General features: G+C 44.3%; 3 protein-coding genes across 3 annotated transcripts; 1 reads left to right on the forward strand and 2 right to left on the reverse strand.

The window, feature by feature from the left end:
* The first annotated feature begins 496 nt into the window (after nt 1–496).
* Nucleotides 497–3,368, forward strand: tyms (thymidylate synthetase). The gene is made up of 7 exons (XM_053412868.1): nt 497–822; nt 1,565–1,638; nt 1,930–2,104; nt 2,288–2,389; nt 2,483–2,658; nt 2,753–2,824; nt 2,906–3,368. The coding sequence occupies exons 1-7, from the start codon at nt 618–620 to the stop codon at nt 3,041–3,043; spliced, it is 942 nt and encodes a 313-aa protein (XP_053268843.1). The 5' UTR covers nt 497–617; the 3' UTR covers nt 3,044–3,368.
* enosf1 (enolase superfamily member 1) lies at nt 3,100–7,252 on the reverse strand. Its single transcript, XM_053412867.1, has 15 exons — nt 7,114–7,252; nt 6,916–7,018; nt 6,340–6,455; nt 6,098–6,184; nt 5,986–6,012; nt 5,831–5,903; nt 5,684–5,722; nt 5,415–5,497; nt 5,209–5,331; nt 4,786–4,920; nt 4,425–4,466; nt 4,213–4,342; nt 3,897–3,996; nt 3,722–3,803; nt 3,100–3,637 (listed from the first exon to the last, which is right to left on the reverse strand). The coding sequence occupies exons 1-15, from the start codon at nt 7,192–7,194 to the stop codon at nt 3,545–3,547; spliced, it is 1,314 nt and encodes a 437-aa protein (XP_053268842.1). The 5' UTR covers nt 7,195–7,252; the 3' UTR covers nt 3,100–3,544.
* A 121-nt stretch (nt 7,253–7,373) lies between these two features.
* LOC128426073 (tyrosine-protein kinase yes) lies at nt 7,374–17,735 on the reverse strand. Its single transcript, XM_053412941.1, has 11 exons — nt 17,429–17,735; nt 16,160–16,259; nt 15,756–15,854; nt 15,391–15,494; nt 14,677–14,826; nt 13,991–14,146; nt 13,419–13,598; nt 12,100–12,176; nt 11,246–11,399; nt 9,977–10,108; nt 7,374–8,867 (listed from the first exon to the last, which is right to left on the reverse strand). The coding sequence occupies exons 1-11, from the start codon at nt 17,724–17,726 to the stop codon at nt 8,659–8,661; spliced, it is 1,659 nt and encodes a 552-aa protein (XP_053268916.1). The 5' UTR covers nt 17,727–17,735; the 3' UTR covers nt 7,374–8,658.
* Nucleotides 17,736–26,415: the final 8,680 nt, after the last annotated feature.

Genomic DNA, 26,415 nt, shown 5'->3' on the forward strand with positions numbered 1-26,415 from the left:
GCTGTTTTATTAATGCTTAACTAAGAAAATGTAAAAGACTGTTTTAGAAAACATTATTTAGTTTGATACAAATCCAAACCACTAAACCACAGCTTACCACCAGGGGGCAATCGTCACGTCATGTCGTCCATCTTTATTTCCAGTCTATTAAGACACATTAAATCAGAAAATCAGTGAAAATCAGTGACAATTTATCTAAAACTGTTTTTAACAGTGATTTGAGAATTCATTTTCTCTGAGTTGAGCAAGGAATCAAATAACGTTTAATTTCCTGTCCCACAAAACGACATCTAACCACAGAAGGATCTGCTCTGATGCAGTAATCTATCAACGCCAGTGTCAGATTGATCATATTGGTTGACTATGAGAATTTACCTGATGTGTTTATGAATCAGTGACTTTTTGCAGCGAATTGAGCTCTCTCGGCCACCGTAGAAAATGCAGAGCGCGGCTTTCTGTGTTCCCGCGAGATTTAGGTCAAACCGGATGTTGTCACTGTCAGTAGTATTTTGGAGCGCATCTAAAACACCCGGGAAAGTTTCATAACTACACTTTATACCATCTCGTACCTGCAGCCGCATTTTAGCGCGAAGTTTTCCTCCTCGTTCCTCCACACCATGCCGGCCACCTCAGACATCCACACCGGCGAGCGGCCGGAGGAGCGACCCGCTGCGGAGGAGAGAACGCCGGGTGGTTTCTGCGATGAGCGCGGGTACCTGGACCAGACCCAGTACATCCTGCAGCACGGCCGCAGGAGGGGGGACCGGACCGGGACCGGAGTGGTGTCCGTGTTCGGTGCTCAGGGCAGATACAGTCTGAGAGGTGGGTGTGTGGATTCAAAACAGTTTCATATACATGTGAAGGGCATAAAGGAAAAGTTCTGGTTCTTTTCTGGAGAGGAAATACTCCAAAATAACAACATCTGCCTTTTATATTGTCGGAGGGAAAAATACTAAAGTATTTACAAACTTCTGAAACAGTCGATTATGCAGAAAAGCCATTTACAGACAAACATGATTCAAGATAATCAACTTATTGTATACACTTGATCCATAATTTAAAAACGTTAAAAAAAACTCATATTTTGAAAAGCAAGAGTTTATTTATTCGTAAGATTACTGGTCTTTATTTGATCCATTAAGTTAAAGCAACACCAAGCCGCTATTTCCAAGGTTGACACTTTAACCGAGTGCACAATATTTATGATCATATTTTGTTTGTCTGTAAAATAGCCAATAAAACTAGATGCATGAATATAGTGCAATAAGAAGTGTGTAGTTGTGTAGGAGTGTAAGGTTTAAAACTTACATAAGTACATGTATTGTTTCCTCATGTTTTTTTAACTGAGAAGAAAATGCAGTACAGAAATAACATAGATTCCCTTCATTACTTTTATTCACAAGTTTGCCCACCAGGGGGCACTGTCAGGCTTATTATTAAGCTAACATTTCCAGCAATTTTTATTAACCAGATAATATAAATTAAGGCTGATTATAATATTTTCAATCTGTAAAATGATAATTATGTAAATAATGTAAAATAACTGGTTGATTCTCTGCTACAGATCAGTTTCCTCTGCTGACGACCAAGAAGGTTTTCTGGAAAGGGATCCTTGAAGAGCTGCTGTGGTTTATTAAGGTGAGGATGATGAGTTTGTACTTTTGAAAAATTCACACTAATTATCTTTTATAAATAATATTTTCTGTCTTTCCTCTTGTTGTAAGTAGCAATACAGTCCTTGGATGTATTTATATTAAGTAAATAAACTGTCTCCTGTACCATCCACACCACGTTGACAGTTTTCACACTCAAAGAAATAATGTTTCAAACTCAACCTGGAAACCTTTTAAGACATTTTAACTTGAACTGACCCTTAAACCCTTAAACTGAATTAGTCACTGATATATTTTTCTTGTGTTTGTTTCACAGGGGTCAACAAACGCCAAGGAGCTCTCGGAGAAAGGGGTGAAGATCTGGGAAGCCAACGGGTCTCGACAGTTCCTGGACAATCTCGGGTTCACGGACAGAGAAGAGGGCGACCTGGGACCCGTGTACGGTTTCCAGTGGAGGCACTTTGGTGCAGAATACTCGACCATGAACGCAGGTAAAGTTCGCCACACCCAGTGTCATATTTGAGTGTTTTGGTTGGTACATACAAATTAAAGTGTTTGGTTGTAATGTGAAACAGTTATTTTGGATGGTTCCGAGATTTGAACCATTTGCAGATTACAGATTAACGGGTTTTAGATTATTCCTCAATCCTTATTGTTGATCCTCCCCTCAACAGATTACACAGGACAAGGTGTTGACCAGCTGCAGAACGTCATCGACACCATCCAGAAGAATCCAGAAGACAGACGCATCATCATGTGTGCATGGAACCCCAAAGGTGCAGCAGACACCCAGATTAAACTTGATTCTGTCCAGACCGGGTTTAGAAATCTGTTAAATATTTAATCTTTGCCTCCTTGTGGTTTCTCAGACCTGCCCCTCATGGCTCTACCTCCCTGCCACGCCCTCTGCCAGTTCTACGTGTGCGATGGCGAGCTGTCGTGTCAGCTGTACCAGCGCTCGGGGGATATGGGTCTTGGCGTGCCTTTCAATATCGCCAGCTACGCACTTCTCACCTACATGATCGCTCACATCACAGGACTGAAGGTAAGAGCAATGAACTGACCTCCTCTAACGATTATTAAGATCATCGTGTTCAGTTACTTCAGCTGTCGTGTGTTTTTTTATTCTTTCCCTGCAGCCTGGTGACTTTGTTCACACGCTGGGAGACGCTCACGTCTACGTCAACCACATCGAACCTCTCAAAATACAGGTGGGTTTGTTAAAACTGTTTTCTTTATTGGTCTCTTCTGGATTTTAAACTCGCATGAGCTCATCTGTCTTTATCTCACAGCTCCAGAGGGAGATTCGCCCGTTCCCCAAACTCAAGATCCTGAGAAAGGTGGAGAGAATCGATGATTTCCGGGCGGAGGACTTTGAGATCTGCGACTACAACCCTCATCCCCCCATCAAGATGCAGATGGCTGTGTGATAATCCCAATGAAAAGACAATTTGGGATGAATTGGAAAACACTTATCACACTCCTCTGTATTCATGAGTTTTTTTTATTACCAAGATCATTTTTAAGAGTTTATCAACATCACTAAGCGGCTAGAAGAGATATTTTTGTATGTTTGTGTGAACTAGACCTTTAAACTATATTAAATTCTTACAATAGTTGTGTGAAAAACTAATCTACACATGGGTTTTGTTCTGCAGCTGAACTAATTTTCTGAATTCTTCTTAACTGTTTCAATTTGCTTATTTTAAATATGGTGATTAATGTATTTCCGTAAATAAAGACGTTACATTTGGAGTCAGCCTCGTGTATCTCGTAGGAAACTTGTAGCAATTAAGCAGCTCACCGAGTGTAAAATTGAAATTGTGCAGATTGACAAAATTACAGCTGTCGGAATTTCTATAATGCAACTCAAGACGAGTTTAATTATTCGTCTAAAACAGCCTCTGGTGACACGTTGGAGATAAAACCCCTCATTTGTTCGCGAGCAGCTTCCACACGTCTCCTTCAGGGAACTGGTGTTTCCGCACGGACGAGTCCAGCATCTCACAGGAGTAGCCTGGATCCTGAGAAGAGCAGAGAATACATGCGTTATGTATGAATAATGTAAAGTTTGTGTAATTATATTCTGTCCCTGCCCGCGGCCGTACCTTCGGGGGCATGTAGTGGGCGTCCTGAATCACCACAGGGCTGGTGAAGTGTTCGTGGAGGTGATCCACGAATTCACACATCCTAGAGGTGAAGTCGTGATTAGGATTTATCACGAACCAATCAGACACAATCAACAGCTCGAGACCAGGAAGTGAAAAGGCAGCCCGATCTCACCGGTTGTCGAGACTCGCAGACACACAGACGTAGTCGAAGAGAATCAGATGCTGGACGAGCTCACACAGGCCGACTCCTCCGGCGTGAGGACACACGGGCACTGGGGGAAAGAAATCGAATTGTTACGATACTGAAATACATAGTATACTTTGAATAGGATTATACTGGAACCATGAAAAAAGGCATAAAAAAGATTCATACATATTTGAAAACCTGTTTGATCCTCTTTTGCAGACGTTTTTTGCTTTTTCAGAAAAAGAAAGTGACAAAACTTTAACTCCGTTGCTTCTCAGGACTCTGTGTCTTGAATTCTTACCCTGGAACTTGTGGGCCATCAGCAGCACAGCCAGGTTTTCATTGACGCTGCCGAGTCGACAGCTGTCGATCTGGACAAACTGCAGAGCCGACGCCTGGAGGAACTGCTTAAACATCACCCTGTTATGACACTGGAGAGGGAACACACATCAAACATGATCATTTCATCAGTCAGTGTGTATGTGTTCTATAGAAACAAACTGGAGCTCTGACCTGCTCCCCTGTTGCCACTCCGATCCCGAGTGGAGCCAAAGCCTGCAACGACAAAGTCAAACATCTTCTATCAGAGTTGAAACTGGACGAATGAAACTGATGAGTCATGATGGGGCTCAGGCCCGAGGGATGAAGGGTTATGGGCTTGAGCAGTTTAAACTTTAAAGTGACTTAATATTCAACTGTTACTCAAATTAGAACACAATAAAGAGACACAAAACAACCATAGAGACACGAAAGGACAATAAAGAAATGCAGAATTATGAGAGAAACGTAGTCAGACATCTTGTTCATGCGTAGGAAGGGTGGGGATGGCACTGGATGAAATGCCAAACAGCTAAATAAAACTTTTCTTTCTTACCTTGGAGATGGTAGCGTGACCCAGGATGTCGTCCGGGGATGTGGGCTCTTCGATCCACAGAGGTTTGAACTCAGAGAGGCTGGTCACCCAGCTGATGGCCTCGCCCACGTCCCATCTCTGGTTGGCATCGATCATCTACACAAAAAACACCTCAGTACTCTTGTCATTCTGTGAAACTAACAGTGGCTACATCTACATCACTACGTTTTTGTTTGAGAACAGTAAATCCAAGTTTGGAAATGCTGCTGGTCCTATTTAGAAGAGTTATAGTTTTAGACGAGCAGAAACAAGATGAAGTAGACACTCACAACCGCTTGATGATTGGGTCTTTTCGGTCATGATATCATTTTTAAAAGGCATTTTTTAAACTATAACCTAGTTGTGTGTATGTTGCCTCAGTGGTCCATGTGGTAACACACTCACCAGCGTGTTGTTTGGTCCGATCATTTCCCGGATGAGTCTGCACCTGCGGATGTCGTCCTCGAGATCGGCGCCGACTTTCACCTTAAACTTGGTCCAGCCGCCTTTAAGTGCGTCAGTGCAGAGCTTCAGAGAAAAACAGCTGTCAGTGACAATGACAAAAAACCATCATCTGTTTGAGTGCATCGTGCATTTTATAGCCCAGAGACCTGTTTGAGCTGCTGGTCTGAGTATCCGAGCCAGGCACAGGAGGTGGTGTACGCAGGATAACCCTCCCTCAGCATCTGATCCTCTGGCAGGTGGGAGAAACAGTCCACACATTAATAAATACCCGAGGAGAAGTGTGTTTTAATGGAGCAATCACGGGCTGCAGGGGCTTATTATGCAGACTAATAGCACTCCTGTTAGTTTCTAAAGAGGCAATTTAGCTCCACAGAATCCCATTCAGCCATGTAATTAAAGACTCTAGTGTGCTCACCTCTCTGCTGCTTCCCCTCTTGTGCCTTCACCAGTATCTCTGAGTCAGGAAAGAGAAGCAGAGAGAGAGAGTGTGCTGCTGTGATTTAACGGTTTACAAGGCACAGGTCTGTTACTGGACTCACATCTTCATCATCTACAGTCTCACCCAGAGCCTCCTTCTCCGTCAGAGCGTCAGTGATGTATCTGAAGTCGATGCAGGACACGATCTGCTCGGGAGCCTGAAGTGACACACACGATGCGTCATACTTCCCTTCTACACAACCTGAACATGAATCTTCCATTTAATTCACTGGGACTCACCATGTCAACGAGGAGTTTCCACAGCGGCTGCGGGACAAACGACAGGCTGTGAGTCACCATGTGTCATATTTGTGAAGGAAATACTAATAATGGGTAAATCTCGTGGCCCCACCTTGCCCTCCACCCTCGCCCACAGGTCCCACACGGCGTTCAGAAGTGCAGCCGTGGCGAGGTGGATCACGCCTTTCTCTGGTCCCAACTGTCAACGACAAAACCAGAGGTTTAAAAAGACGCATTTGACATCCCCCTTAAAAATTATAATTTTTGGATAAACAGCACTGAAGGAAACTGGGTTGAAATGGGGGCCAGACTGGGAACAGACCCTACACAGACTGTATGTAAAGAGGCTCTTACCCATCTCATCTGTCCGTCACTGGTCAGCAGGCGGTAGAACCCTCGGAAGTCGCTCACAATCTCCTGCAAGCTTTTCCCAATAACCAGTCCCGACAGGGCCTGCACAGCACACACCACTGCAGGGGCAACAAGCAGGAGGACATTACCGAACCTGACCACCAGGCGGCGGGGTAGGGCTCAGCTTTGCGCACAGGCAAGCAACGTCAAGACATTTCATGATGAGGTAGTAATATGGCATGGCAGGGTTATAAAACTTTATCAATAATATTTGAAATATAACATTGATCATAAGTAACACAGAAGTAACAGAAGTCCAATATTTATCAATATAAAATATTTTATTTAGCAGAAGATGAAAAACAGAAGATCTAGCAAAAACAGTAGGCCCGAGCACGACAGCTAGGGGGCGCTATGACTATTGTTGAATATTATCATAATGGAGATGTTCAGGGCATTTTGTAAGAAGTTTTGAAAGAAGTTGCATTCAAGGCGAGTCTAGATATGGGAATTCAGAGTTTATCAGGTGCACCTGAACGCAGCAGCGACCTTGTGTGTGTTTGTGTGTTTGTGTCTCACCAATGTCGGTGCCTTTTCCCAAAGTGAACGTGAAGCCGAAGCCCTGGAGGCCACAGTCCGTGTCGATGACAACATAAGCGGTTGAATAGTCCGGGTCAGTGTGCTGCGGTGTGGACAGTGAACACACACTGTCAACATGTCACTGTGTGCGTGTGTGTTCGTGCGTGCGCGTGCGTGTTGGTGCACAACCCTGCTCACCATTGCGTCGGAGCCATGCTGCTCCAGAGACGTCGGGAATCGAACATCCCGGACCGTCACATTCACGATCCTGTGTTTCATGTTGTCTTGTGATTCAGGCCTTGACCACTGTTCACTTCCTTATACAGGTCGGTCCCGCCCACCTCCCCCTGTCACATGGTGCATCATTGGTTCAAACAAAGTCTAATTTCTAACAAGCCAAATGAGAAATCAACGTTTTTATTGTACAAATTCCCCACATCACTCGCCCTCCCTCCCTGATATAATACACAATCTTATTTATTTTTTATTAATATTAATAACCATAACGATAATATAAAATGAGGATTTTCTTTTTGTAATATACAAAGCCCTTTTGTACAAGCTCAGTTGTCATTATTCTATTATAATACTGTCCTGATGAGTAAATACAGGAGCAAAATGCAAAGAGAAAATCACTATATTAAAAAAAAAAAAACATCACTGCCATACAAATCGTTTCTGCAGGATACGTGAAAAGTTCTTCAGCATCACATTGTAGAAAATCAAACGTCTGTTTTCAGCTTATTTGGAGTTTTGTTTTTTTGTTTTCATGTTCGTCACCAACAAGAAAAAGAAAAACAGGTCTGTAGTCGATGAAATCCTCCAACGTGCTCGGCTGCTTTCACATGTGAGCGAGAGTCCACGAGTTTCATTATTGTTAAACTGTCGTTCTGCCGTAAATCCCGAACCCGGTGACACATTTTACAGACTGTTCTTATGTAAGCGGGTCCCTGTGGTCGTCACAGCGAGATTATACAACAACAAAAAGTGTCTCTGCACGTTGATGATGATGATGATGATGATGATGATGGACATTTAAGGGGAAAACTTCAAATGAACCTATAAAAGCATGTCCACATGATATGATCAACTCTTAAGGGAACATGACATTAAAAAAATTAAAATAGTAAAAGCCCAGAGAGGATTAGAAGGAGTCCGTCTTTCTCTGGGCATTAAAATAAAAAAGAATACAAAAAAAGGAAATTGCACTGTAATGAATGAAATATAGATAAAGTTCAGCTGTGTGGAATTGGCTTCTTAGATAATCGCTGTCAAATGGTCTGTGATAATGACCATCGACTCCCCGGAGAGCTTCTCATACATCTGATCCCCGTCAATAATTAATCGACTTAATGCCTCGTGAACTAATCCACCACAGGGGCTGTAATCTGGAGGAAAATGGAGCGCATTACTCTCAATAATGTGTTTTTTTCATGAGGCATTATCACAGCTTATTTCACAGCGACACAAAACTGTATTCATGAGCTGCGTGTATATATTAAACAAAGCTGATGGAGATGCTTGTCCATTTTATACACAATGCATAAATCTGCATGGAAATTCCACCAATTCCCCAAGACTCGAGTACCATGGCGGAAAACAAAACAATATGAAAGTATGAAAAAAAATTGGGCGCAGGATTTAAGAAAGAAGGTGGAGTAGTGGAGTAGTGGTTGGTGCGACTGATCATTCCAGTCGACTTCCTATCAGAGTCAGCAGTGTGTGCTCCCGGCTCCTCCCAGGCTATAGGTTCTCCCCCGGCTGATACTGTGGCTCCGTGGCGGTGAAGTAATCCTCCAGGAACGACTGCAGGTACTCGAACGTGGGCCTCTCGTCCGGGTCCTTCTTCCAGCAGACCTTCATCAGCTCGTGCAGCGACTCGGGGCACCCCTGGGGGCAGGGCATGCGGTAGCCCCGCTCCACCTGCTCCAGCACCTCCCGGTTCACCATACCTGAGGGGAGTGGGGGGGGGGGGGGGGACGTTTGAGTATTTTAAATTGATAGAATATGTTTTCCAGAGTGCACAATTTGTATTCTCACAATCGCAAACACAAAGGCCTAAACACAATCCTTTATGTCGTCTAAACCCAAATACATTGAGTTCGCAATGATATGCAAAAAGATTAAAGTGGAGATTTCCCACATTTAAGAGGCTCAAACCAGTAAAGTGCTTTTTCTTTTTGTTTGGCTAAATTGTTATTTGCTATCCTGCTGAGAGTTAGATGAGAAGATTAACACCAATCTCTGAAGACTAAATATGAAGCCATAGACCAGGGGATGTTAGCCTAGCTCAGCATAATGACTGGAAACAGAGGGAAACAGCTAGCCTGGCTCTTTCCAGTGGCGCAGCACAAATGTACAAAACCACAGACTGAATATGAAGATGGACGACATGTTCCCGAAAGTGAATTGTAGTTTTTATAGTTATGTTTTAATTTGATTAAACAAACTAAACATATTACATAATATAACAAATATAATGTACAAATGAGTGCGCTTAAGAGATGCTAATGGAGCCATGTCTATCTGTTTCCCTCCTTACATCATGTACTTATGCTAATTCTTTATACCATATTCTTTTAATCAATTATACAAATTGTTGTCATTACTTGCTGCCAGTGGACTAATCTACTAATGGTCTCAGATACGGAGTCGAGTGGAAGGAGTGCAGAACACTGCAGGCCCGGCTGCCCGGGGCCGAGTCAGTCTGGCAGATGGTTATAAAAAAAAAGAGTGGTGTTCAATCTCCTGATCGTTCCCCCGACAGATGGTCTCATCTAATCTCAAAGTGTGTGTGTGTGTGTGCGTGAGGGATGGTATTAGTGTGTGTGTGTGTGTGTGTGTAAGGATGTCAGTGTTACCCCTGCAGAGGCATAAACAACCAGCACAGACAATGTCAGTGAGTTTTACTTCATCCTCTGACATTAACAAACACGCAAGCTTGACGTTGTGAAACCAGATAACGACGGCTGTGATTCATCGCCCTCTGATGCCGTGATTTCCCGGCAGGAGTATCATTTTGTGTGTGGGTGTGTGTGTTTGTGTAAGTGTGTGTTTTTACCTGGGTAGGGAACTCTGCCTTTGGTGACAAGCTCGGTGAGTAAGATGCCGAAGGACCAGACATCTGACTTGATGGTGAAGCGTCCGTACAGCGCAGCCTCAGGCGCCGTCCATTTAATAGGAAATTTGGCTCCTGTGTGTGTGTGGGGGGGGGGAGAGGAAAGAGGTCAGGTGATCCCCCACTAGAGGGCGCATGTGCTCACTTCTAGTTTAATTTAGAGGAAACCAAAAAGGCCGCATGAGCCGCAGCTACATGATGAAGAGTTTCACTGATGAGTCCATCACTCTGGTTTATACACACTTCACAGAAAAGTCTTAATGGATCTTAAGGAACATCTTTTAGAAATGAATTTAATTAATGAGCCAAAAAGCCTGCTCAACTTCAAGAGGCTTTTCTGCCACAGCCTTTCTTATTCTGATATAAGTAGTTATATTTGCTACAGTTATAAAGCCTCTTTATGATTCCAACTTATGTCGCAGGGACATTATTTCTAAAAAAGTAAAACGTTTAAGTTCACATTTTCAAATTCAACTTTTCAAACACCAGAATTTGTTTTCCTGCGACCAGGAAGTCAGTTTCAGCCGAACGTTGTGTTGCGATGGAAACCCCATCTGAGTTGTTGGAGTAAACACTGACAGACATTTAATTTACTCTCCCTGCATCTTTGTTGGGATCATAAATAATCTTTATGGAGCAGCTGCTGTGTGACTGAGGCGAACACGCCGAGCTAAGACAGAAAACATGTTCAACTTTATAATAATAATAATATTCAGAATATAACAATATTTAGACTTTGGATATTTCAAATCTGGACTTATTTTGAATGTTTTTGGACGTGTTTACAGTCGATTCAGAAAAATGCGTCTCAATTGGTGTTTTCACGATAGTTTTTGGAGGCATGTTTGACTTTGAAATAAACTAGGTTGTGATTTTCAAATAAACCTGTATCAAAATCAAAAAGAAAAATAATTGATGAGAGACTCAAAATTTCAAAGCATGAGCACAGAAAACTCAAATTATGTGCAGGTAACACAGTGTGAGAGTTTGGTGTAGCAGCCCTTTCAGCAGCGGACACTTCGCCCAGCGTGTAAAAAGCACAACTAATGACAGGAATCAGGAGCATCTGGTTTCCTCCATTAACCTCAATACACCATGATAGGAGACAACGGGGAATCCTCCTCGCTGTGAGGTCGCCGCTGGGTCCATCTCTACCTTGACCCCTCGTTCACCCGTGACTCCGTGGGAGTGTGTGAGTGTGTGAGTACCAACCTTGCCGTGCTGTGTACTCGTTGTCCTCTATCAACCTGGCCAGGCCGAAGTCGGCGATCTTGCACGCCAGGTTGTCGCCCACGAGGATGTTGGCGGCGCGCAGGTCCCTGTGGATGTAGTTCATCCTCTCAATGAAAGCCATGCCGTCTGCGATCTAAGAACAAACAGTTAGACAGCGTTTCACCACCAAATCATTTTTAGCTTCTCACACTCTGAACATCAAGCCCTCCTTTTTTTCACCAGACATAAAAAGAAGCGTAAAAGTCAGAGAACGAACACAAACTGGGCCAAATCCGGGAGAGGAACACATGCTCGCCTGAGGCTATTGTTCTTTTTTTAAAACCTGAGGCTTAAAATAGAACGCTAAACTTAACAGAGTGAATGAACTCCACACAAATTGTACACTCGTGAAACCAAACTGTGGTTGTACGACTCAATCAGTGCAGTTTCAGTCGACCTTATATGAGGTAACCACGACCACTCAAATCTAATTACTTCCTCTTTGAGCTCAAGTGACAACAAAATGTAAAGAAATTCCCTGAAGGCAGACTTGAGATATACTGTAAATGTGCGAGAGGCCAAAAATATATTTAGTGGGGCCACTGTGACCTTGACTTTCAACCAACAAATTCTAATCTGTTCATCTTTGAGTGCAAGTGAGCATTTGGACCAAATTGGAAGAAATTCCCTCAAGGCGTTCCTGAGATATCGTGTTCACAAGACAAAACATTTGCTTTCTGAGGTCAAGGTGTTCTTGAGATATTTTGTCTTATCAATATCCAGTGGACGGATTAATGGACCACGTGTTGCCGGCGTGGAAGCATACGAATGCAGGTGTGTTTTGTTCGTCTCACCTTTGCAGCCATGTCCACCAGCAGGACGAGCTTCAGGAATTTTCCATCACCCTCTTTGAGGAAGTCGAGCAAGCTTCCTGTGAAAACCGGAAAAGAGAGAAGTCATAAATGCGATTGAGCCATGATGAGGAGTGAACTGTGAGTGAGCTGCATAACAATTTACTGAGATATGAAATGTTAAATATTTCAATATTTCCCTGGCTCCTTACCACACCTGCTTAGGGAGTTGAACTGAATATTAAACTGAGCTTGACTCTGATTCATAGTCAATATTTCAATCAATATTTCTCCTTCAGTGTGGAAAATGTTTTTCTGTACAAACAGTGGAGGATATGTGGAAAACAGAACAGCAGTTGCTCTGTGAGCTTAAAACATAGAATGGATCAACAAACTGAACGCACTTAGACATGCATTCTCTCTCTCTCTCACACACACACACACTCAGAGTCATACGTCATGGAGTTAACATTTACACACACATAAATCTAATTACTCATAAAACCCTGAAGAAGAGAAAAGCACGCATTGCAGCTGAAGACATTCCTCCCACATGAAAACTACTGCTGCAGTTTTCAATTAACCATCGTGGATTCAGGCCTCGAGGAACCACAGGGGACTTTCAGGGACCTTCAATCCGTGCAGCATATTAATTAAAAACGTCCAATTCCAAACATCAAATTTAAATGTTTTTGCCTTAAGGAGATGAGCACGCACGTATATGACATCACTGCTGAGAGTTCTATGGGTTCAGTTGCTTGATGTTGTTATGCCTTTTGTTTAAAAATAGACCTCATCAGTTTCATGTAAAGCTGCTTCTCCAGAGGGGCTGTCATGTGACATCGCAAATGTCCGAGTCAGTTGCTTCGAACGTTCTCCGGGAAAATTTTCCGGTCAGCCTCCTGGTGAAATGTGAGTGACCCCACGTGGGAATAGAGCGAGAGTGTGTCACAGCGTGCAAGTGGCCGTGTCGATGACGTTTCTTACGAGACGCGAAACTAAAACAATCCAAATATCCCAGGATGAAAAAGAGGTGGAAAGAAAAACAAGATTTGATCATCAAGGTGCCCCTCCCCCACGAATACGAAATCTTCATGCTGCCGTGAACCCAAGAATCTCCTGCCTCGTTTCTCGAATGCGGAAAACTCCGGAAATTGTCCAGAACCAAACTCTCATTGGTTCACGTTTGAAAACAGCTCAACAGGAAACAGCCGAGTTTAGATTTTCTCCAGGAAAAGAGATTCTTAGAAAACAACTAATCAAATAAACCAGTCTGCAGCTTCTTTCTTTATTGGATGTCTTTCAGGCATGTGTGTGTTCACCTTTGGCCATGTACTCCGTGACGATGTAGATGGGCTCCTCCGACACCACCGCGTAGAGAGGCACCAGCTTGTCGTGCCGGAGCTTCTTCATGATCTGAGCCTCCTGGAGGAAAGCCTCGGGTGACATGGTTCCCGTCTTCAGCGTCTTTATGGCCACCTTGGTGGTGCCGTTCCACGTGCCTGCAGCAGGGAGAGGACAGAGCCCACAGATCACAGGGGTAATCAGCGTTGGTAATGGTCTGGGAGCGAGACAATATCATCAATTAGCTCTTGTAATTGCACAGACGTATGCAAAAAAACATCCCTGGGATGAGTCAGTTCAACGAGGGACAGATAAATTTGGATGCAGCTGAGACGATGGCCGGAGATAAACAGAGGAAGCCGCTGCAGGAAGTGGACAATTCTCTAGTTTGGACAAAAATAGACAAGATAAATATAAGCTGTAAATGTTTTGTTTGATTCATGCACACGCCGTCTGATCCTGTGTTTGCTCTACATCTTATCACCAGTGGATAATAAAATAAATCTATGATGTTAGGAAAGCACTTTGGGAACATGTGTGTCGTTCTTACCCATCCAGACCTCTCCGAAGCAGCCCTGGCCCAGCTTGAGCTCCAGCCGCAGGGACTCCCGGGGAATCTCCCAGGCGTCCTTCGCCAGCCCCTGCGTCTGAGGCTTGACCGTGGGGCAGACCGTGGTCAGCTTGTGGCAGAGCCCGTCGGCGTGCTCTGTGACGAAGTGAGACACGGAGATGAAGAACGTGACATTACACCCAGCGGCGACACACACACACACACATATACACACACCCACGAGCCTCTGAACCAGCGTTTCAAAGCCGGTCCCTTTTTCACGCTAGATTCATTCCGTTTGATGTTGATGCATTTCGACGCCCTTACACTAACTGTGATGAAAAATAAATGAGATTAAGTTTTAAACACACCCAAACCCTCTCCAGAGCCACTCTGAAATGAAGTGGGATCACAGCGATTTAACCTCAAAGCTCCCCAGGCCAAAGGCGGGAGGTGGGAGGCTGCAAATCGTAAACGCATCATCAATTGTTATTAAAATGAAAAGCCATTCATCTCCCTTGGTGACACTCTGGGGCGCCATTGTTGGAAGCGCAGTAAACTGCATGGTGTGACTGTGGGTAATTTCCAGGACAATTCCTGGAGGTGCGATGAAAGACTGTGATAAATAATGAATGAGAGAAGAGAGGAAACCGAGTGTGAGGCGAGAGGCTCTGCGCTGCACGTACCTGTGTAGTGTTTGACAACCTTCTGCAGCGTGTCAAACTGTGCCCGTGTGGTGATGTAGTATCCCCCGTTGTCCAGCTTGCGGATCTTGTAGTGTTTTACGTTGTCTCCTTTGGCTTCGTCCCAGTCTCGTATAGAGAGAGAATAAGCTCCTGAGGGAGGGAAGAGAAATGTCCTTTATCCTCTAAACACCAGTGTCAGTGATTCAACTGTGCTGCATTAAGCCTGGACATTTAGAGTAAACAGCAAATTCCCAAGTTTCTTTTATTTATATCATGTATTTGATTAAGATACATGGGAGTATCTCATCTGTCCGAGTGTGGTTGTTTAGACTGGTTGGTTTAAACATAGCAATGTCAGCTTGTATAAGTTGTACACTATGGAGAAGCTGTAGCTGTTCTAGTAACACAATTCCCAGTTTTCTTTGCAAGATATTGTATATTCAACACAAAAGTATGAGTGTACCTCGTCTGTTACACAATGGTTGGTTGGTTAGTCTGGTTTGTTTGATTGGTTGCTTGGTTTGACTGATTGGTTGGAACTGTAGTCCCCTTTCTCATTTAGGGTTTAGTACACAATGTGCAACCTTTGATTTTGAATCGCAGAAGCAGACGTGTTCATCTCAGCCTCACAGACCTCCGACTGCTAACAGGCTAACGTCGGGACTTAAACTTCAGGAGGAGAGAAAACAACTTAACAAAAGGAGGAGTCGTCACCTTTAGTAGTTTCACTCTCTCGTACCAGGAAAGTTCCTCTGTGGTTCCCTGTGTTCAGCAGCAGCCTCTCGGCGTCTTTGCGTCCCATTTTGCCAAAATACCACCTGTAGAAATACAGCAGAGAAAGGCAGCTGTGGACTGAGGAGCTTTCTGTTGAGAATCAGTGACACATTAACTAACTGTCCTGGCGGAGAGCATCGAAATCACATTACGAGGCTTCTCCCAGGTTGTGAAGCTGTTAACGTCGGGCCTGTGTGCTCTGATGCAAGCCATGTGAGATGAGATCATGCTAGTGCCATTAGGCTGCCGGTGCGCTGGCCGTAAATGGAGTAACAAGGTTATAAGAAGCAGCAACAAGGCCTTACTCTTCAGCCTGGATGGAGTCGGCGGGGGCCACGTAATTGCTCGGGATGTAGCCGTTCTTCCCCGTGTTGATGGAGCGAGCCTCCCACCAGTCTCCCTCCCTGCAGGACAACGACAGAGGAGGGATGAACGACTCCTCGTGGAACAATCAACCAACGTCTGGTACTTACATAACAACTTCAGGGGTTGATACAGCGGATGAACATCGGTAAATGGTGGTTAACAGTTAATATTTCACGGTTGAGCCAAGTGTAAAATGAAGCGCACTTTATACATCTTTGTGGATCAGGGAAGCAGTTTGAGCTGTCACTGTGTTATATATATATGTTCAAACCCCAACTGTCTTTTCAGCTTTTTTATTTTATCTTTCATATTCTGCAAAAATGTCCACGGGAGAGATTCTTACGTGTTGTTGATGATCTGGAAGCGATCTCCCTTTTTGAACGTGAGATCATCGGACGTTCGGGCTTCGTAGTCGTACAGGGCCACAAAGAACGTGACGCCACCTGAAAAACCACAAAGACACGGATGATGAAAACAGCAAGTGCACACACGCATTAGCAGACGGTGATGCAGGTAGAGCAGCAGGCTTGTTTGCCCGTGTGCCTGTTTAAAGACCAATTTGAGGACATAAATCTGTCTCGCCGAGGTCTGAGAGCTGATAGTGCATCGATTTTTCTCCAGCTCTTGTTTTATTACGTGAGTGCGTCTCCAGCAAGGAAATACGACTCTGACTCAGACTCTGCAAAGACGAGCAATGACAAAGAGAAGTCAGGATTGTCTCCCTCACTTTCATAATCTAAATCCTTTCAGGTGAATTTAAGTACAAAGTGACTTAATTGCACAAAAGCTCAAATTAAACACAACAGTACATAATAAATCACAGTGTAAATGGACTAATCTTTCTGTCCCGGGCCCGTTCTGCCCCTTCTGACAGATGCCGGTCATATACCCACCACTGACAACAATGCTGTCAACACTAATCCAATTATCTCCCGCAGAAAGCAAATACCATGGCAGTGCCACCTTCACCCCCCCCCCCCCCCCCCGAGAGCAGATAATCCATCGTGGAGCAGGATTACAGCCTAAATCCCACCTAAACAGGAGGGTTCAATCTGGGTCTGATCAGGATCGCTGTAAACTGCTCAGACACGTTGATCACCGCTGATAGCAGCTCCTGTGGTGGAGCCGACAAAAGCAACGCCCGTGGAAATAACAACCACTGTGGCATTAGCCGCGGCGTCCACATGTCAGATAAACAAACAGGCGTTCAGCGTGTTTGCATTTAACTGATCTAACACAAATCATTTGACTTAATGCTGAATATTGTTTGATCATATAGTGGGGATTTATGATTTTTAATGTAAATTTCCTGCCCTTCAGGAGGCCATTGATTCCCTTTAATTCCACTGTGAAGAATAAAGTAGAAGTAAAGCTGCAGTTTACATCCACGTCCACATTGTTATCAGTTCATCCTTAAGTCCAAGTGGACATTTGTACCGGATATAATGAAATTCTCTCAAGGTTTGTCTAATGCATCACTTTCAGAATAATGGCCTGGACGTGAGGTCACAATGACCTTGACCTTTGACCTCAACAGCCAAATCAGTTCATGTTTGTGCCATATTAAAAGAAATTCACTGAAGCAGTTCCATTCAAATAAAGCCCTACTCACTGGGAACACCACCGGAGAAGGAATTGGACACAGGACCAGAGAAGGAAGACGCCATCCCCCCGAAGGGAGTGATGGCAGATGAGGATCCACCAAACGGTGTGAGGGTGTGGTTAAAATTCGCAGCCCCGGAGCCAGACGTGGCTGTGGGAGGCTGATTCTGCTGCAGCTGGGTGGGATCCGGCCCATAGTGACCTATGTGAGGCGTGGTGGCGGCGGTGTTGGGGTCCGACACCAGAGAATTGTCCGGCTGGTACTTCATCGCGGGTCCTTTGTCCTCTTTGCTTTTAACGCAGCCCATCGTCTTGCCCTTCCTGGACAGAGGGAACACAAAGCCCTGGATTTTAATGCAAGCAGATTGAAGGAGATAAAAACAGCATCCCACTCATTCCTCGCCTTTATGATGCAAAGTGAAGTGACAGGCCAAGGGAGCAGGATTAATGACTGCAACATAAGGCTCTGGAGCATGAGTCATGAAATGAAAATGTAATGATATTATCATGTGAATCACTTTGTTGTTGTTGTTGCGAGCGGTAAGACTGTAAGCCATGTGCTAACTGGGACATATGGGTAAAGGCTAAAGCCGCTTTCAGTCTCTCTCCAGTCAAACGTGGCCATGTAGATTAAATTATGCGCATGTTTTGAGGTATGCTGAAAAAGCTGATTATGCGTTTATATTGTCACGATCTATTAAACCATTGTTCTATGAAGAGATTTCTTAACTCTTACATACAAGTGACAGGTTAAAACCAATCCGAGGCCATTCTTCCGTGACATGGAGAAGAAAAGGAAGTCGCTCCAGTATTAGTCCTGTGTACCACATCTTTTGCCTCATTGTAAATGAAACATCCCTTTTTGGGGACCCCCCACATGGGCACACTAGGCATAGGTCCAGTGGTTAAAAGGGTCAGGGGGCCCCTGGGCCACAGGCTTTCTAAAATTATCATGAAAAGACTAAAAACAACCATAAACTAGCTCGTAACTGTTAAAATACTTAACATAACTGCAGTGATAAATAATACAACTATAAAGCAATAACAGAATGTCCAAACAGATGCAGATTTACCAAAAGATCCCAAAAAAGAGACTCAAAACAACAACGAACAGACGCAAAAGACTACAAACACTATGGCTCCATTGTTTGCTGTAGTTTGTACTTTAGGTGGCTTAGGGGCCTTTTATGTGTCTGCACCCAGGGGCCCAGTGTCTCATAACACATCCAGATCTTAAGATTTAAAACACAGTCTTGCCTCCGTCTGCGTGGTCGTCATTTCTCTCCTCTAACACGAGTTAGTTGCTGAGGCATTCCGCTGTGAGGTGAAAGTCTGGAAAATGTGGAGACAATCAGACGCGCTCCTGAAGATGTCTGAGCCCAACTAGCTCAATATGGTGTCATTCGTTAAAATCAGCCGGGCTCCAGGAAGTTGGACTCGGTTAATTGCTGCTGACAAATGACAAGACTTGTGTGTTTTTCATTCAGAGGAGAGAAGATGTTGAAACGGGCCCAAACTCGGTGCTACCGAGCAGCATCGTGGCACAGCTGCTGACAGGCGTGACAAAGGCGGCCGCTACAGGGTCATAATCACACATCGGTCGAAGAATAGACGAGCTGCTGGAGCTGTTATACATCTTTCACTGATTTTGGAACAGCGGCCTTGATGTTGGAGGTGGGAGGGGAGAGAGAGGGGGGCGTAATCGAGAGTTCATCGAGTTCTCCCGCGGAACTGCCAAGGAAATCAAGGGAATGGGGGCAAACCACAGAGGCTTTCCAAAGATTCAGAACACTTTGCTCAAATAAAACGGTGCAAGCGGTCGCACTGCAGGTTGCAGCTCGTGCCGGGCACTGGTCGTTTACTCAAAGCCATTTTATGAGGTGATCCGTCACTGGAGATGTGTCAAAATAAAACAGATTTCTTTAAAAATTGCTCCAAAGGAACTCGCCAGTAAATTCAATGTCAGACGTTAGATGTGGAGCCAATGTTTTTTGAGAATGTTGGAAAGAAGGGGGAGAAAAAGACGGCCTCCCTCGGCAGCCTGGTCAGCGATGGCTGGCTCGCGTTTCATCATCAGACAGATGAGAGTCTGGCTCGTCGGGTCAGCAGTGAACTTACCACACCATAAAAACGCTGGCCGCTGTCCCAGGAATACTTGCACTTTCGACTGAAGACGATTTTCCCGTCCAAAACTGAGACATCAGGCATTTCTTGAAAGTGACATCACTCTTCTAAAATGATCATAAATGCAGAAAAACTGACTTGAAATTATGGAGCTAACACGCAAATCTACAATGGTGAGCACTACAGTATACTGATGTTAGCAATTAGCCCGAACCACCACGCTGCCACAGGATTAAAGTGCCAAACGGATGGTTATATTTTGTTTTGTGTGTAAGATGTTAAAAAGTGACATTTAATTAATTTGTCATTTAGTGTAGTAGACACAGGCTGGTGTTCCCTGTCTACCCACAGCACAAATACATATGATACTTGGTTCACCATCCTCACCGAGGGCTGAGCTCTAAACAAGAACTACAGCAAAGATTAAATACAATTTCTCTGATTAAATTAAAATTATACTTTTTATACCAATAAATCCAACATGATAAGTGACACACTGCAGAGCAAAAATAATAAATCAGATAAAATCTCCGCCAGTGGCATAAAGACAAAGATTTAGATCGACTTCACAGAGAGTAAGAAACAAAAGGAGACAGCAGGTTGGTTGAATGAGGTGCTGGGGGCTGGGGGGTGGGGGGCGGTGATGATGAGGCAGACGTACCAGCTTAAACTACTGGGAGGATTTACAGAATTTAAGAGGATAATAACAGAGAGCAAATAAAAAGGAGCGACCATCAGGACCTGGAGCTGTAACGTCGTCGACCTCGGACTCCAGCCGCACAGCGTGAGGTGACCTTCATGTGAAAAGCACAAACACTAGATCAGCTGTCGAGGACCCTTGGCAGTGATGAGACACTGATGACTGGCTTTGTCCTGAGCCTCTGAATCAGCTCGGCTAGCCGTCTATCAACACCGTGTTGGTTTAATCAGCCGGACATCACAAAATGACACCATGGGCGTCGTCTACAGAGCAGATGAGACGCAGAAGTGAGAAAGCCTCAACTCAGGGAGACGTGAGAATCACATCAGGGCCGCAGAAACACCACGACTGCACTGAATCCACGATGTTTAAGAGTCTCTCCACAAGATCATTCCTGAACAACACACGGCACCAGAAGGAAAAATCGGCCGTCGCTTGCTATTTATAGCAACTTATTGTAAGGGCTGACAACATCCCATCCACGGCCCCGAGGAAGACGACGTGACCTACAACGGCACGGAAACACCAGAGAGCTCCCAGCTACACGAGCGAGAGCTATGGAGACACAATGAGGGAGGAAGGTGAAGGGTTGAGAGGAGGAAGTTTACAGACACACAAATCACAAACACACACACGTACAGTATGCAGAAGCTCCTGAATCTAATTTGGGTCGACGCGGTGCTGCTGTCTGCAGATATACAGGCGAAATGAGGATAAGGCGACTTGTCAATCACAGCTTTGTACATTGGTGCAGACTGAAATGATCCACTGAAAGCAAACGTCTCCCATTTATTCAACCGTCTCGACTGTGAAATCTCAAAAACAAAGAGGTGAATTGATTCTTTCTGTGTGTGGGACTTATTTATTCATGGAAACCGAAATAAAGACCTTGAAAATCATATCTCTCTCTGTGGTTTTCGGTGCCACAGACTTTATCTTCGTTTAATATTCCTCTTCCAGTGAGGTCAGACTGCTCTGTATGCTACTGTAGAACTGATAGGTGGTGGGGGTTCAGGGCCTTGCTCAAGGACACTTCAGCAGGGGAGCTATGTCCTGTTACCTGCTTGAAACACGATAACCAGGCCACCTGGTAGCTAAAAACAAACATGGAGACTGAGTTTCGATATTTCAGAGGAGTATTCTAGAAAACACGTCTAACCTAACCTGGCATGAACCCTCAACTTGGGGTTGGGATGTGCTCCTCACACTCAAACATTAAAGCTGCATTCAGACATGCACTGAATTCCATAGAACCTCTAGACATTCTCCGGAGGGGCTGCGTGTGAGAAGGCCTCCAGACCTTCAACCAACTTTCTCCAATCGGTCCCTTGGTTAATACTCCGCGGGGAGTCCGGAGGAGCCCATGTGAGAACACAGCAGGAGATCCTCCTCAGGATTCACAGAGTGGAGCGGGGGTGATGTCGTTTCTAACAAGCGACAGACGCAAAAAATGACAAAAACAAGATAAAATTCTCAGGATGAAAAAGCGTGTTTGAAATGAAAACACCAGAGAAAGTCCGGACCCAATTCAACGGACATCGTCAGGAGTTCACGTCTGGAAACAAACTATTTATGAATAAATAACATGATGGAATCAAACAGGTAAAGGTCCTGTGCAAGATGCAAACTATAGAGAACTATACACTCTCTGGTATCTCGTTCATAATTTGCAATCTGACTGATGTATTTCATATCAGCCTCAGATGTGAGGCTGTAAAGTGTATTTAAAAAAAAAGAAGCATAGCCTGCATTATAAATGAACTGAGCCAATTATTCTAAAATATATATTCGGTCTTTTTAGCATCTTGCTTGATCAAACAGCCTCCGCTCCCTTGAGGATGAGATGATCTAGACTCTAATGAAGTTGACATTTGGCTAAGAGTCAGACAGCCGAGCTGAGGGAAATGACAGCAAAGGAGTCGCTCCATCCGTCAGCCAGCGGTCGAAGAGAAAACCCTGGCCAGCGTCTCGTTGGACAGCTGCTGGACGGGGGAGGGCCTCCGGAGCTTTACTGGGCTTCAGATCTGCAACAGACGCTGCCTTCCACCATCCACCGCATTCCTCTGATGCCAAAGAGTTAAAAAGTGGGGTGTGGAGTAACGTCATTCCACGAGATGGATGTGAAGCCTCAACGTGTCAGGAGAAAACCTCCATAAATGAGATTTACACAGCTCCGGGTGTAGCGTCCCGCTGCAAGAGCACTCCCGTGTAGACGAGGGCAAGACGAGACTTGTAAAGTTTGATTTGAGAAATAGTAAACACAGCCTGGAGGTGTTCTTTGGGAAATGAACGCAGAGACTTGAGAGCTATTGACTGTTTTTATTGGAGGGAAAGGAGCCTCGTCCCTCAGCTCTCTTTACCAGCGCCAGCCCAGAGGGGAAAGCTCTGTCGGATTTTCAACTTAACATGATTCCACTCATTTTTTACTAAACTTGACAAGATGGTGTGTAGTAAAATCTCTTCACTGAACCTCGCTGAACAGCGTTTGGTGTTATTGTGCTGCCAGACTTCACAGGGTTTTCTGCTGCAAGCGACTCTTTTGAGAGCCTGAACACTGGCACCTGAGCGATGGCCGAATGTGAGCTATTTTGGGAATCGGAGTGTGTCTGCGATCAGCCATTTGTCAAGTGGGCCGATTGTTTGAAGTGTCAACATGTAACAGAGTGACTGTGTAAATAGACTGGGAGGTTTTCTGTGGCAAGAAATCTAATTCAACTAAAATGTGAGATTATTTGGAGACTCTGCAGCAGTTTGTGGGAGCTGGAGTCAAGTCAATGAAACAGAACCTATATGGATGAATAGACGGATGAATAGATAGATAGATAAGTGGATAAGTGGATAGGTGGATCGGTAGGTTAATGGATAGATAGATAGATAGATAGATAGATGAATATATGGTTAGATAAATAGAGAGATAGATAGATAAATAGACAGACAGACAGACAGACAGACAGACAGACAGACAGACAGATAGATAGATAGATAGATAGATAGATAGAACGATAGATAGATAGATAGATAGATGGATAAATAGATAGATATAAATAAATAGATAGATAAGTTTTCCTGTGAGTGTCAGTGAGCTGACTGCAGAGCTGCTTAAAAAACCTGTGGGTGATGCAGACGAGTCCCTGGTCCTGCCTTCAAAGTGGAACGACAGTAAAATAATAATAAATCATCACACACACACACACACACACACACACACACACACACACACACACACACACACACACACACACACACACACACACACACACACACACACACACACACACACACACAAACTGTGAATCATCAGTTTCATCATGAGTTTGAGTTCAGACAAACTGACAGCATCACAAAGAAGGATCTGAACCTCCTCCTCCTCATCCTCACAATCATCCTCCTCCTCATCCTCTTCCACCTGACACATATACTCTGAATCAGCATGAGTCAAACACAGACTTAGATATTTGACATGATTCCTCCTCTGCTGTCTGGGCCTCATTTCAGTCAACTGCACTTTCAAATACAACACAGAGAATTTTTAAAGGGTTTTATAATTTAAAAAAGACGCAGATATTAACATTTAGATCTATTTATTTGCAGGAATTTTAACATTTTCTTTTCCAACAAACCACCTAATATCAGCAATTAAAAATGTTTAATTAAAGTAATAGTACCATACTGTGATGTACTCATGGTATAATGACCTTGTCCTATTTCTAAGTATTTAAATGATATCATGGCTACACTCATATTCCACAGGGACCCTGAGCACATGCTGTCTTCTCTCTCACATTTCTTTTTAACCCTTAGTCATACTGGATTTTGAATGTGAGTGAGGTTTATGTCACAGTGAGACAGATTCTTCTCTTTGTTGCTGACAGGTCAGACGGGCCCATCCTTAACAGGCAAAGACCTGCCTAATAATCTGAGATCTTTTACCTTCACAGGATCCGCGTCCTTCTCTCCTCCTTCCCTCCTCGAGTCAGATCCCGGTGAAATAACGGAGATCAGAGTTATTCCAGCAGGCACGGAGCCGCCTTCATCCCCACTTCGTGCATCCGGCGGCGGAGAAGGAGGAGGAGGAGGTTGCTGTGTGCGCGCTGGGGTTTCGGGCTGAAGTTAAATCAAAGCAGTGTGCGAGGAGGTCGGAGCTGATGCAGGAGTCACTCATTGTTCCAGAGAGGTGACGGATGAAGAGGAGCAGGAGCGGGAGGAGGAAGAGGAGGCCTGCAGCTGCATCACAGCTACCACACGGGACATTAATAAAAAGAAGAAGGAGAACAGATCCTGCAGTATTCCTCCTCTGTGCAGCCTCCACTTCCTACTACTAAACTTGCATCCACCCCCCACACAACAACATGGCCGACCCTGCCTGCCTCTGCCTGCTCTCTGCCTTCGGGACTGAAGCCGCACAGCTGGGGATCCGTCCGGTCACAGCTGATCCGGGAACAGCTGGATACACACGGCTGGATGTTAAGACCGCAGAAGATAATAAAAAAAGGAGGGATGGGGTCAGAGGAGAAGGATGAGGAGGAGGAGTAAGAGGAAGAGGAGGAGGAGGATGGTCTCATGAAGAAAAATAGGAGGACCCACAATGCATACTGCACAGTCACAAATGCAGAGCTCTACCTCTCCCTGGTGGTTGCAATCGGGCTACTGCAGCTGTGGGAGCACATCAGGGGGATCACTTAAATAAAATCGGATTCCACTTAGAGGGTTTGGGAAAAGATGATATCAAAATATAATAATTCGAACATTATTATTATTATTATTATTGTTTCTTCAAGATTCTAAGATTGATCCATATGTGTTATACAAATGAAATATATCACAAGATGGTGCCACGTTTTGTATTAACACCTATTTAAGGTAACTGTTATTATGTTGTGCGTTTTTGGACTTGTGGACGTGTACGAGCCAGAGACCAATTTTCAACTATAATGGAATAAAATGGAAAATCAAAAAAACTAAAAAATCTCAATGGGCATTATGAAAAACAAAACAGGAAGCCCACTATTTTGCATTTAGTGGCCATTTTAAGGTGGCCCTGAAAGCTCAACGAACAGCAACACACAACACAACACATTACAGAAACGCGCAGCAAATAGAGGCAAAATGACAACGGAGGTGTTTTCAGAGGACGGCTATAAGAGATGGACACTGCTGTCACAGAAGACACAAAAGCGTCCAATACATCAAACAAATTCAGTTCTACACAGGGGTCGGCAACCCGTTAGCTTGACGTTGTCATATTCATAATTCTAGGCAGAATATGAGTCTGATACTGCGCCATTGGGCTGTGATTAGGGGGCGTGTTTCAACCGAACCAGGGGAAAAAATGCCTCTTCGCTCAATTGGATAGACCTACAACCAATCAGAGCAACGTAGTATGTGACGTATGTAAAGCGACGCATAGTTGTTGTCAACAGAACTCAACTGAACGCACGCTGGCAGAAGTAGAAGATGAAGATGAGTAAAACGATTTTTGCCGGTGTTGTAAAAATAATTTAAGGATACACGGAGAACTTACCAACACGATCAGCATTTTTGAGAGAAACAGTAAAGGTGAATGCACCTACGAACAAGTTCTCCGTTTAGGATTACAACTCCACAACACATCAAACAAATCGTATCGCATTTGTCGGTCCTGTAAGAACTTAATAACACGGTTGGAACGCGACATTCCCGTGTCCCATCTTCTTCGCGACCATCGGGGCCAGCTGATCAATTAAACTTTTTCCAAATCCCTTGGAAGGACGGCAAAAACATCTTTTCGATCTACAAATGCCTTGATCGCGTTTTTCTGATCCTCTTTCAAAATGAATGCGCTGTCGATGTCTTCTAAAACAGACTCAATGGCAGCATGTACACATCTCAGCTCTCCAGCGGCAGGCATGTTTGTGGAAAACAAGCGCTCTTGGGTAGACTTGCATGTGTTTTCTTAAGTAGCTGTTCGTTGAGCTCTCAGGGCTCCGTACAATTAGGTGATATTCCACATTTGAACCTTGAGGTTCTTGTGCCAGGGCTTACATCATGTCAACTTCAAATTGAGATGAAAACGAAAACAATTGAACATTAAAATGACAATTTCTAGGACTGCCAAGCAGCACTGAACGGGCCGAGCACATGCAATTTAAAGAGCGGCATGCATTTTGCGCACTGCGGCAAGGATAAACACTTTA

The sequence above is a fragment of the Pleuronectes platessa genome, chromosome 20, assembly GCF_947347685.1.
Source record: "Pleuronectes platessa chromosome 20, fPlePla1.1, whole genome shotgun sequence".
Taxonomy (NCBI): domain Eukaryota; kingdom Metazoa; phylum Chordata; class Actinopteri; order Pleuronectiformes; family Pleuronectidae; genus Pleuronectes; species Pleuronectes platessa.